At 47.7% G+C, this 13,763-nt stretch overlaps 1 protein-coding gene across 1 annotated transcript; it reads right to left on the bottom strand.

The window, feature by feature from the left end:
- Positions 1 to 10,259: 10,259 nt before the first annotated feature.
- Positions 10,260 to 13,724, bottom strand: SPA17 (sperm autoantigenic protein 17). The gene is made up of 4 exons (XM_019546934.1): positions 13,530 to 13,724; positions 11,764 to 11,834; positions 11,131 to 11,196; positions 10,260 to 10,512 (listed from the first exon to the last, which is right to left on the bottom strand). Exons 1-4 carry the CDS (start codon positions 13,681 to 13,683, stop codon positions 10,378 to 10,380), a joined length of 426 nt encoding a protein of 141 aa, XP_019402479.1. The 5' UTR covers positions 13,684 to 13,724; the 3' UTR covers positions 10,260 to 10,377.
- Positions 13,725 to 13,763: the final 39 nt, after the last annotated feature.

Here is a 13,763-nt window from a genome sequence, read left to right on the forward strand (position 1 = left end):
CACCATTCCTGCAGCTGCCAGTTGGTCTCCGCGATGCACATTTCATGCCGTCTGCCTCCTCCACTCACTGGCAGGATAGAAGAGAAAACCACCTGTGCGCCCATCTCCTTCAGCACGCACCCCAGAGCATGGTAGTCCTCCATCAGGTGATCAGGGCTCCTCCTGGTCGCATTGTTAGTGCCCACACGGACTAGGACCATGGGGTAATAATCGGTGGGCTGGATCACGGTTGAATAAGGGAGGCTTCCCACAGGCCTTCAAGTGAGCCTTAATCTCACCAGTTCCCACACCAGGTCTCTCCTGGACCCCACTAATCTCAATCCAGTCCTCAGGCCTGCTAGGTCTCTCTTGGCCTGACTATGCCCCTGTAGGGCACCTACAGGCTTAAGGACAAATTGCATGACTCTGTTCCTCTCCTACACCACGCCACAAGCCTCAAGGGTGTTAACAGAAGGATGTTACCTTTACATACTTGGCCCCCCTTGGGCCCTTGCTTAGCCTTTCCTCTAAGCTTTTGGGCCCCCTGGTCCCACGTTTGGCCCCCTCTGGGCTCCTGGACCCCCAGCCCACCTCACAGCCCCTCTCTCTGCACTTCCAGACCCTGGGTCCAGCTTACAAACTCTCTTTCTGGGCTATTAGACCCTTGGTCCAGCTCTTGCCCTGTCCTAGGCCTATGGACCCTCTTGTCCAATTGTCAGTCACTCCCTGTCTTTGGACCTTCTTGGGTCTCACTTTCTTTCAGCCCTGCTTGTGTCCCTAGACCTTCTGATCATACTCCCAGCCCTTTCTGGGCCTGAGGCCCATGGATTGAGTCCCTACTCTCTAGGCCCTTGCACCTTCTGCTGAGCTTCACTCTCAGCAAGCCTTGCTTGCTCTTGCAGGTCTCCAGGCTAAACATTTTCTCTCATATACTTCATTCCCCCTCTACATATCATTAATGTGGCAGAGCCACACAACTGCTTTATCACTGATACTTGCCAAGTCCTTGCCCTAGGTGCATGGCTGTGCTGCACATGTGAGGAGGTGGTCAGCAGTCTGTGGTGCATCACCACACTCACATATTGGATTGTCTTTAAAATAGTCTTACAGAGTGTGGCATTGAAGTGTACAGAGCAAATCCTGTTTAGTATCATCCATAAGATGCAGGGGAGCTTGTACTGGGTGGATAGGGTGCTGGGTTGCTTATAAAGTGCTTGAGAAAGTGGGATGAGACTGACTCTCATCTCAAGCACTTCATGCTAAACTGCTAGTATACCCTGATAATGAGCACCTGCCCTCTGGCAAACATTTAAGCCTTTGCTAGGCTTAACATAAACCAGGGCCACCTGCCTGTACAACCAAGCCCTTCTCTGCCCCAGGTACCTTCCCTGCATTGCAGAGTGGCTTTCTTCCAGTATTCAGGAGCTCTACTGCTAGGAGCTCCTTACTTCATGACTCCCAAGATTATAGTGCCTGACCACTCAAAGCCCAGCTCAGGTTCAAAACTTATATAACTCCAGCCTGGCCTGTCACAGGTCTGGTGAGTTTTTAACTACACCCACCATGCCCTTTGCCACCTGCAAACAGCCTTTCAGGCTGTTTGTTCCTTTAGAGGAGCAGGTACATCCCAGTGCCCTGCTACTGTAGGCAACAGTACTTCACCAGCTGACTGCTGTTACCTACAAAAGCCAGCGCCTCTGTAAGGTGCCACCCTGACTTGCCTTTTGCCTGACTTCAGACTAAAGTGGCCAACTGCCTCCTGGCTTATTTGTGCCAGTGTCTTTGCACAGTGTAAATGCAGAGTGGACATGAGATGTTCAGCCCTACTCCAGTGTAAGACTAAGTCAGGAGTGGAAGACACTGGCATACAGATTGTGCCCACGGTTCTAGTCAGGTTTAACCCAGGTGAACTGTTCACTTCATGCTCCCATGATTTCTCCCCTTCCATCAAGTCTGCTCCATATCAGGTCTGCTTCCTCCTCCCAACCAGTGTAACCTCTAATCCTGGGGGTTTTCACGCCTCTCCCTGAGGCTTGGGGATACTGTAGCAGGACCTCCACCTAAGACCAGGGGGGTAGTTCCAGATTCTCCTCGCAACTCCGCGTGCCAAGCTGAGTATTGCAGGAACCTGGAGCACACTGACCATTGTCCCAGGAAGGTAGGAGGCAGACGAGCCATCTTGAGCTGCTTGTCTCGTTCAGGCGCTTCCCCCACCCATTAAGAATGATGCTGGGTTGCTGGGGGAAGAATTGGAGCTCACCCAATTCCTCCAATAGCCCTGAGCAACCAGGCTCAACCTTGGGCAGCAGGACAGGTAGCCCTTCAGAGGTAAACCCCAAACTTTCTCCCATCCACCCCCAGCAAGCCCTGTCTGTTTAGAAATTCTGTCTCCTAGTTGTGTGACCTGGCACAATTAGGCACCTGATGAGCCTCACCCTGTTGTCTGCTGACACTCATCCCCTCTTCTGCACATGGGAGTTACTGACCTACTGGCAAATCACACTTCCAGCTCATTTACATGCTCTGCATGATTTTTAAAAACTTTTTCTGTCTAAATCACATTTGCCTTGAATCAAAGCTGGGAGGTGAGCTGGATCCTTCTCTCACCCACACCAGCCTTACATCCCTTTGCTTGGGGTAAGTGGAACACAGGCAGATCTGAAGTGGCTGTTCTAGTTTAGAGGTTGTACACAGGGGAGGAAGAAAATCACCCTATGTTAATTGAAGACAGTTTTGTGTTGAGATCTGGTTTTCTGTGTTAACCCTGAGGACAGTGACCATTTATAACCCTTCAATGTACTGGTGTTTGATCTGTCAAACACCAGATTGTATTAGCAGATTGATTCCCCTTGGTACCAACTCTCATGCTGAAGTGAAGCCAGTCTGAATTGCTGCTCGAATCATGGGCATCTATGTGAAAAACAAACCTTCTCCTCAACGAATCTGTTCCCAAAGTGAGCCAGGTTCCCAGCTGTTTGCTTTAGTAACAAAAATAAATTTGAGACAGTGAGCTAGATTCTCTCCCAGCTCGTGTATCATCACGTGTTGAGTGCAGAATTTTCCAGTGCCGTATGTAGCCAGCTTCCTCACACTAAGGCAATATGCGAACCAGACAGGGTCCAGCATGAGCATTGTGCCTGGGCTGAGTTTGCAGGCCGGCAGGGAGTGAAAAAAGGCAAAGTCTAAATTCATTTACCCTAGGAGAAGGTATTCTGGATTTACACTAATGTAACCATTATTGGAATCTAGCTGAGCTTGCAAACAGACCAGCTCTTGCAAACTAGACTCTTTCCTTCTACAAGTTCCCACAAGCTATAACATACCATCATCTGGGTATAGTCTCAAACAACTCATTTAACCAGAAAGCGCTGTGGCTCTGTTGAAGGCAGAAGGAAAGACCAAGGCCCTGCCTCATCTAGGAAGAAGGGTGGGATCTTATCTGGTGCTAGAACATAGGACTAGAAGGGACCAGAAAAACCAGTTCCCAGTGTTTGCTGGAAACCATTTATCCAGAGATTCTTAAAAATCACCCACTTTGAAACCTCCCACAGTACGACTGCAAGGCACAAAACCAAAAATGCCAAGAACACCCTGTAACACACCACACATAAAAGCAGCGTGGACAATGGCTTGAGGCAGCTTGTGGTTTTCATTCAGCAGGACAAAGTAAACCCTAGGTCTAGCTAACACATGAGAAGGGAAGCGTGTCTGTCCATCACGGGATTTCACCATATGTTAGTTACTGTGTGCAGCTGAGATTTGGTAAAAATAAAGTTCTCTCTCAGTGTGGACGGTTGCTGAGAAAAGTAAATGAGACACCCAGAGTCTTAGACCAAATCCCACCTCTCCTGCAGGGATGCCACTGGAGTTGTTACCAGAGGAGAGTAACTGACTGCCAGAATGCTCCTAATACTTAATAAAATCTTGATCCTGTTTCAAGACATGCACTTCTACTGATCAGTCAGTGTGATGATATGAATGATTTTCCACTGATTCTGCTATTGATACTATAGCAAAATGACCTGCTGAAAACTTGCATACTTGCCACTTGAGAACCGCCATCCAAAGTATTTTGGCAATCTCTTAAATCCCCTATTAGTCTTAATACCATCCCACACTAGACAACACCAAGTTCTTTGTGTCAACAAGCAGGAAAACAGCAACAGTGGGTGTGGACACATGTAACAACTGAGACTTCCAAAATGTCACTGGTTGGGAACGGTTTCACGGCTGTCAGGGGTCCGGTCTCCACTCATGCATGCACAGGATTCCAGATAAAACAATCACTTTTTAGGCATTGAGTTGTTGTGGCTCTGACACCAGCGAAAGGGCACCCAGCCCAGAATGCCTCAGAGCTGGTGAGGAGGGAGTATTTATACCCATGCTTTAGGGGTCCCTGCAGGTAGGTAACCTGAGGCTAGGGGCATTTTCATTTTTCTGCTTTCACTTCTCTCCTAAACATGAGTTCAATAAACTTCAGTGGCCTGCACCTGTCCACAGTTTGCAGTATGCTTACCTGACTTGGGGAAGCCAGGGATGTGGTCTTGACCCAAAGTTTTTGGGTTCCCAGGGGCTGAGGAGGGGGGTCATAATGAGGGGCTGTGGTCGAGCAGGGAGTGAGGATGCAACTGATTGTTATGAAGATAGCTTTTATTGACCAACCCGTTCAAGGGAGCTCATTGAGAAAACATGTGAACAAAAAAGTAAAAAGAGGGCAGTAAAGTTTTGTCTGCATACCAGGGTGGTCATTTATAGGAGGAAGGGGAAAGAAGGAGTGAGGCAGTGTGGGATGCCAGCAGGGCCCACCAGATCTGTCACAGAACACATGGTATCCACATGCAACTTTGACCCAGGTCAGAGTGAACTGGTTCAAAACAGTACTTGATTTCCCAGGTACATTTTTCAACCATTCTAGGCAGCTTTAAATCAGTTTAACAGGCTTGTACATCTGTCAGCTTCAGCTGCATTTAATTCAGTCGAAGTGTTTATGCATGTCCATACCCACTAACAGCAAATAAAGCAAATGGATATAAACATCCCCCTGGAACAACAAGCCTAGGTACAGGCACTAAAACAGTTTAGTAGCTGCCATCCTCTGCCAACCTGAATTCAATACACTGTGTAATGGGTACATGACCGGACCGTCATACTGCTCTGAGGTTTGGAGCAATGTCAAAGCACACCTGCTTAGGATAACTGGGGTAGTCGGGGCTGCAGGCTCTCCCAGAACATGCTCTGTTCTTCTCCAGTGGGCAACCATGCTAGTAAGGGTGAGAAAAATGGCTAATGCTTTTCTCTAAGGGAGATGGAAGTGGCACTAGTGGTAGGGGAGCCTCAGCAGGAATGTGCAGATGCTAAACCTGCACTTCCTGACAGGGCAGGTCTGCCTCTGGCCAGCACAAGGATTACAGTCTCCTTTTTCCTCTCTTCGCATGTAGCCGTGGCTACTAGTAGAAACAGCTTCCATTGCTCACCCCCACCAGCTGCTTTGCAGACAACCAGTCTCCTTTGTTCTGTGCTGAATCTAGACTTCTCTATAGGCAAAGCAAGGGAATAGAGGGACCAGACCATCTGTAACTCACCAGGAAGCCTGTGGGACCAACCTGGGGAACTGTTGGCCCAGTCGTCTGGGAGATTGCCTCTCCTGGCTCTCTGCAGGGGGACAGAGACCTGCTCAGCTGGTTGTGCTATGAGGATTTCACTGTGCAGAACCATGTACAAAGCATGAGCGCTTCTGCTAGTGGGACACTTGCTCCCCAGTGGCCTACCAGTGCCTACACTGGGTGAGCTTCAGAGCACATGGACAGCTACTCAGACAGGCGTTCAGGCAGCTGACAGGGCAGCACTTGCAGTATAACCACCCAACATGGCTAGTCACTGATTGCAGGAGAAACTGCTATTTCTGTGTCTCTTACAAAACCCAGCCTGCCCTGAGGTAGAAGGAGACAGCTCCATGCAGTCAGGAAGCAATACGGTACCACTGCCCTCTGGGGCAGAGACAAAACTAGAACAAGGAAATTTCATCACTGGCCTTCCTGCGTTCTCAGAATACACCTGTAAGTGGCCACATCTATATGTGCCATTAAATGATGTGATAAACTCTGAAGCAGTTTGAGCTGGAGTCTTCTGCTCTTGGGTGCAGTGTCTGCATGTGTGCTCAGGACCGTAGCGGTTTCAGCTGGGATGGGGCAGCCCCAGGCTGGCAGCAGGCTCAGGGGGCAGCATCAGGTGGTAGAAAGGCTGGCTGGGCATAAGAGTGCTAAAGTACAGGGGTACATGGCAGACACTTCAGCACCCTCATGCCTCAGCCAGCCCAGCATTGTCTAAATGTGTTTTAGTGCACATAATTACTCCGCTGTAGGATAGTATTGTCCCTGATGGGACTACCCCATGGCGGAGGTAATTAATGTACTGCACCCTAATACTGGCATGCATGTAGATGGTGATGCTTTACTGTGGTGCTAATTAGCCATCTGTGCAGTAAAGTATGTGTGTAGCTGCATCCAGTGGGTAACATACAAGGCAGGGAGTTAAAGGAGGGAAGAGGCTTAGAACAATACCGGTGTGTGGAAAATACCAGAGACAGGACGAAATTCATATTTACACTAAAACAAGCCAGTGCTGTGTGGTTTGAAAGAAGAGTTCACGTGGGTGAAATGGCACTAATGCCAAACAGCTTAACAACTCCTTCAGAAACAGGCTAGAGAACATTGCTAGCTGAAGGCAGCAGCATTAAAAAAGAACGGGAAGATAGCCTTTGGAAAACAGTTTTCCACTGCCCAACAAACAGCATGACAGCAGGCAATCCTAGAGGGTCAGAGCCTTGCACAGTACCATAGCTGAAAAAACAGGGATGTTTTACATCAGCTACTGCATTCTTCCTGCCTGTTTGTATAATTTTTTCCCTGCCCCTGTGGCCCCAATTGTGGGTGTAGCTCCAGTGCTGTTTTCTGCATAAGGCACCTTCAACTAGTAGGAGGCTTGACTCTCCTCCAGATTCCAGTTTTATGTCAGTGTAACACACTGGAGGCAAAAACAAGCAGATTAAGGACCTGTCTACATGGAGATGCGGGTGAGCAGAAAGCTTAAGCATGAATTTTCTGTGCAGTAGCTACTCGACCAGTTCCCCACATGCACACTTTTAGTGCATATTAGGTGCTGGGTAGCTCATTGCACATTCAAAATTGTAGCCAGCTTCCTTACACTAAGGCCCTCTGTGCACACTAAGCACTTGTCCCTGCTACAGCAGGGGTAGATTTCATGGAAGTGAGCACAGAGCCCATTTCATCCAGATACTGCTGGCACTCCCCAGAGATAGAGGTTCACCCAGCAGGCTGCTTCATATGTCCCTAGCATCCACTTGCAGACCCACCGGAAAGCAAGGGCTCAGGAGTCCAGAGCAGCCCCACAGATGAACTTGTAGCTCTGGGGTCTACCAGCAGACTCAAATGGGCAGGGTATGTGTGGGGCATCCTCTGTCTCCTTCTCCCTGAGACCTGCTGCTGAAACAGTACAGTCAAGTTGTAGAGAGCCCATGTGGGGAGCTAGCGGAAAAGAATTAGTGGACTGCAAAATCCAGCCAAATAACTGTGTCCTAACTTCCCATTGCAGACAAGACAATAGTCTGCTTACTGCCCACAAGGAGAAGGTATTCTGGGTCTGCTGTTCCTGTCTCTTACTGTAACATCAATGACACTCCCAGTTTACACTGAGAAAAGGATTTGCACTGGAAAGAAGGTACATGGCCTTTAGAACAGTGATTCTCCTTCAGTTGCACTGACATTGACCACACACGTTTTGCCTCATGTGGGTCAAAGATGGCTCAGCACCTGGGGCTCCTGCCTCGTACTCAGGTGGACTCAGTTAAATTTCCTGCTCTGTCATAGGCTTCCTATGTACTCTTGAATGAACCACTTAGTCTTTCTTTATAAACACCAGAGATAGACTGTTGCACAGACCAGCATACTGTGCTAGTTATAATCCACCCAGCTCCAGTACCAGTCACTCTGAGCACAGAGAAACATGGATTTCAGAGCAGGCTACAGGGGACCCAGGATGCACACTCCAATTGCTAGTCTGCACTGAAGTCTGTTCCACTGCATATTCACTGCTACCAGTACCAAGATAGCTGGATTAAAATTGGTGTGGGCAGACAGGTTTGCCATTGCCTTTTTGAGTAGAGACCCGAGTCAGTCCACTTCTCACCTACTTTGTACTGGTACAGATGGTTACCCAAGAGACAAGGTAAGAGGATCAGACCGTGTAGATTGAACACTCAGCCTGCTTGATTCTAGTCTAAAATACACCAGCAAAACTAGGAGGAACCCCACGGCATTTTGCCATCAAAAACAGGTCCCAGAATTTTCCCAAATTAAGCCACGGGTCTGAGGGCTGATCATTGCTGCTTTATTCTCAGTGTTTGGAATAAGTTTTAGAGCATTCTTGCCAATTCATAAAATAAATAAGCTTGAAAGGAATCTAGAGCTTTACAAACAAGTAGAATAATGTGTATTTCAAAATAATTAAGTTCACAACCATGCCCATGCCTGTTGGGCATTTTGGGGAACCAAAGCAGCGATGTAGAATTTGTTACTCAACACAGACACCAGCTCATGCAGATTAGGTTGATTTTCCTGCACATGACACCATCAGGTGTTACTCTGAAATTGTAAAATATTTTAACGGAGGCATCTCAGCACCTCCTTTACCCTATCCCGCATGTTCATAGGGTTGTAATAACAGCAGATGTCATTTCTCTCCTTCCAATGGGGAGCTGTATTAAATTGTCTTGCATCCCTGGAGGTTGTCACAACTAAAAATAGAGCTTTAAATATCATTCAAAGACGTGCACATTTACATATCTTTTCTTTCTCCTTCACACGCTTTGGTAGGGCAGGGGCCTTTCAAGACAATCACACAAGTGTTCTTAGCTTGAAAGTCGCACCGTGAATAAGAACTCTCAGGTGAGAGATGATAATAACTGCAGAGACCTTGGGAAATAACACCCAATTACTAGTGTCAATTTATTAAGTTCTCATTAAAAAGTGGGCTGATCCCAATTGATAAAATAATCCTCCATCCCAAGAGGGCATAAGGCTGGCAGGGAGCTTTTGTACTTCAATCACTTTCCATTTTGTGTTACAATATTTTTAAACTATTGATTCAAGACAAAGTGGCAGCCTCAGTACTGATTCTACCAGGTTGTGTCCCTAAAGAAGTGTTCTTTTTAAAAGCCTCCCAAGTCTGGTGCCGGTGGAAGGTACTAGGCCGAAAGCCTAGCAAGAGCATGCACCACTGAGCCTAGGATGCCAATGAAAAGACCAGTTACAGCTCTAATAGAAACTGAACTGACACCTGCCAAAACAAGTCACTAAGAGTACCAAAGAGCTATTAGGTGGGAACCAGGAACTGTGCCCAACTGGCCTGGCTGCAGATTAGTGACCTGGGGAAGAAAGGAGATGTTCTTGGCTTCCTGCTACCTTACCACTGGATAGGTACTATGCCAAGGGTGTGTGCATTGTTAATCTTCCATCTGGGCAGCATCAAATGCCTACTGTGCATGCATGAAGTATGACAACACAAGATACAAGAAAGTAGGGAAACAAACCCTGTGTACAGTATGTCTGCCCTCCCTGCAAATGCTCAAAACAGATCCTAGTGGGTTTTTTGTAGTTGTCCACAGCATAAGCAAATAAGATCTAGAATACAACTCAGCAGACAGAATGCAGACGCAGGGAAGAGACACCAGAAAGGGGAACAGTGGTGCAATGGAAAGTAGGGATCATCATGGGCGACTGGTGCCTCCAGAGTCTGGGAGGGCACCAGATCACCGACCAGGGGTGGGAAGGGTCCCACCAGTGGCTGATCGCCAACTGGGGGGGTCCCCCAGCAGCCGATTGCCAAGCCAGCAGCGAAACCAGAAATGCACTTCCAGTTTTGCAGCTGGCGTTTCCAGGAGGCACATGGCTGATCTCAGGGGGTGCACGTGCACCCGTGTGCACCCATGGTAGGGATGCAAAACATATTTACCCAGGGCTTCCTCTCTATCTTGCCCTTCTTTTAAGACAGTACAGATACAGTGAGAAAACACAAAGCAGATAAAAGACCAGATGAAAGGGCCAGGACTGTTTGCTTCTAGATCCAATATTGTATGGAAACAATTCTGTGATTTACGCAAACACAGAAGAATCTTGTGTTTACCATCCAAATAAATGTGTGCTGGTGACAGCCTGAACCCGCAGCTCTGCAAACAGGCTCCCAAAGATAACACAACACTTCCCTGCCTTTTAAAATTGTGATGTTTAATAAACAAAAATAAATCTTCTTCTAATACCAACATGCCAATCACCTGCATCTAATCTTGATGCTGGCAAATCTAATCCACTCACTCCATGGAGCTCACCGACCTTCTTCTTTCAGTCTCTTCACTTCTTTTCTGGCTCTGTATCCTCTGTAGGTTTTCTGGATTTTTATAGCAGCTTTATCTTCTGCTTCCTTGATGCCTGTTCCACAGAGGTCTTGTTCATCAAGCTCCTTCATTAAAGCAATAAAATCACACATAAAATGGTTTCTGAGAACAGCTGATGGGTTGATATTTTTGTTGTAGTAGAAGCAAATGCTTAAATTACAGTAAATCTGCATAATGTGCAGTCGTTGAAATCTGCTACTTCCTAAAGGCATCTTGGAAGCTGTATTGAACCAAGGGGTGAGTGGGAAACTAAATGAGTTTTGTCACCTTTAATATATCTTTGCATTAGACATAATCAGCGTGGGGATTATTTTTAGTGTCAAATCTTAAATCTGTATTCAGGCAGAGTTCCCTCTGACTCAGTCAGAGTTTTGCCTATAAAAACCAGAATTTGGCCCTTTATTTAATACCAGTCCCTGAGCTCAGAAACTGCATAGTGACAGCACAGTTAGGTTACTTCACTGTGGATACAGATGTATGAGTTCAAGCTTTGCTTTGGCCTTCTCCAGGGTCTACGATCAACTGACTCTGCCATGAATGGGAACTTGGTCATTGGTTAGGCAACAAAGGCAGCCAGAAGTGATGCTGCCCATATTGCTCTCTGGTGTACCACAGGATACAGCCACTAGCATGCTTTAATCACAGCCAAGTAAATATGAGAAGGACCCTTGTAGATTACTTACAGATTCCATAACCAGAGTGTTCTCCCCTGACAACTCCTTCAACTCATCTTTCAAAGATGCAGTCTTCTGGAAAAAACAGAAAAAAGGGGCTTCCAATGACTTACAACCCCACAAGACCTCTCCCTTCCCTGTTCAACATGCACATGTGGCCCCGTTAAGATCATTTCTTAACACAAGATAAAGGATCATCCTTATACATAACAGCAGAACCTTCCTTGTGCCATGGAATTCTGGAGCTCCAGGCCCCGTCACAACTCCAAAAAGCCATTTGGGTAACAACGTTTGCCTTGCATTTCCCAGAGACCTGGGAAGACAGAAGGCTTGCTGCTGGGGAGAGGTTATCTACAGGTGGCGGGAGATGTTTCATGAATTGCACCTGTGCTTCATAAGAGGACATATTTAGTAGTGAGCAAAGTTATGAACACTGTTGCTATTTCTGACTATGTCTACTGCACAGAAACAAGGTCTTGTCCATAGCACTAAACATAGCTTAGTCCAACTTATTCTGCAGATGTGCAGAACTCTCTATTTTTACTGAGGTTTCAAAAAGTTCGAGGAGCTTCCTGGTTCACACAGGGAAAAGGAATTAGATGGCCCCTCCCTGACCCACCCAAAGCTGCAGCTCCAGCCTACCTGGAAAGCTTGGTTATTGTAGAACCTGTCCTCTAATTTAGCTCCCCATTCTGCTGGGTCAAACATGGTTTCTGAAAATAGAACCAAATATTCATTCTTTCTCCTAAAATTTTCAAGTCAGATAAGAATTAAGAGAGGCATCTCTCTAGGCAAACTGCACTGATTGGGCGCACCCTGACAAGCACGCGTGTGCACGTTTCACATGGGACAAATAGCAGACACATTTGAGCTGCTGCTATTTGTCCTCAGGCACATCCCTGCATGCATGCTCCAGTGAATGGCAAAGTGAGCTGGTTGGGATAGGGGAGGCTGGGGCCAGTACCTGTGCTGGCTCCAGCAGCCTTACCTTGGGTCCTGGAGGCCTCTCGGGGCAGCAGTGGCAGCCGGCAGCCAGAGCATGGCTCTGGCCAGCCAGGTTCTGGTTTCTGGTGGTGCACACTGCTGCTGTGTGTGCCACACTACCTTTTTTTAATGCTGGGGGGCGTTTTTTGACACCAGCATCTCCCAGTGTCAAAAAAACCTGCCACACTGCTAATTAGCAGCATAGCAAATGGGTGCACGTGAACTGCAAGTGGTTTGTGGCACCTCAAATGTGTTTAAGGTGTTGCAAACCACACGTGTGTGCTCATTGGGATGAGCCCATTGAGGTGACAGTTAGATGACAGGAATACGAAGATGAACAGGGCAACCTTGGACACGAGAGAAAGAAATGCTATTTCCAGCATTCTCACTAGGCCAAGGTCACCTTCCAAAGCCCCCAAACATGCAGCAAGTAGGCACAGAGCTATGCTTAAATCAAGCCAGGACAAACTCAAAGGCCTGGCAATGCTGTGCTCAGAGAGGCCTGTGTATGCTAAGCACCAACACAAACAATTCACTGTTGACTATCACACCCTTCCAGAGGGAATGAGACGTGACCAAGAGGGACCATGTCATATGGAAGCTCCCTCAGAAAGATCAATATGCCCAGGAGCGGTTACCCTGCACCAGAGATAATTAACCCATGGGGCTGCTGACATGGCCAACAGGGACTTCACCCCACAGGAATGGAGATGTGGCTCTGGTGTCCCAAACAGGAGAAGTAAGCAAAGTCCCCTCCAGTGAAGGATGCCCTCTTGCGCTCCCCCTGAACAATCCCCATTGCCGAGTCTCCCCCATGTGATAACCATGCAGTCACTGCTTACCGTGGGCTCCAATGTATATTCCATGTTAAAATAAATTAAGCAGAGAACATAATGAAACCACGCAGTTCTCAGCTTGCAAGTGGATCAAACTGTAACTAAACACATCTGAACCTTAGTCAGACTAGACTGCCTCCTCAAACGTATCATATTCCAAAGTGAAATACAGAGCATCAGTTACAAGAGGAAAAGTGTAAACAGCAGTCAAGAGAGAGAAATGACTACGGGGGAAGAGAAATAATAAGCTTTAAGTGGGAAGATACAACAAAGAAGATGGAGAGAGCACCCTACGCCGTGAGTTGTTCCTATTGGTGTATTTATATTAACGTGAGTAGCAGCTGGGGGAGGGCAAGTCTGAACGTGGTACTCGAACACCGGGGCCCAGTGTTTCTAGGCTGTGAGGACGCAACCCTTTGCAGCCCTGCCAGACCTGCGAGGAAGGAAGCGGGAAAGAAGTGTTAAGCTTTCATTTGAGAGAGCTGGCCAAAAATGCAGAATTTGTCCAGATGACGATTCAGCTCCCCTGGCTCAAGCCTCTCATTGAAGCTTTTTGTTAGAAAAAATCCCCTTTGATTTTACACTCACTTTCTCTTTTTTTCAGCAGATCTGCAAAATACTTGGCTGCGAAGGCCGGGATCTCTTCAGGCTGCTCCCTCAGGACTTCTCTGGCCAGCCCCTCCAGCAGGTTGGCGAAGCCCCGCGGCAGGCGGAGGTGGGTGTTGGAGAACGGGACAGCCATCGCGTCCCGCGCGGCTCTGCACGGAGCTGTGGTCTTGGGGGAGGAGAAGAGAGCGGGCTCCAGCACCCGCCCCGCGCCGC

Source organism: Crocodylus porosus, unplaced genomic scaffold, assembly GCF_001723895.1.
Source record: "Crocodylus porosus isolate Cpor-Errol unplaced genomic scaffold, CroPor_comp1, whole genome shotgun sequence".
NCBI classification, from domain to species: domain Eukaryota; kingdom Metazoa; phylum Chordata; order Crocodylia; family Crocodylidae; genus Crocodylus; species Crocodylus porosus.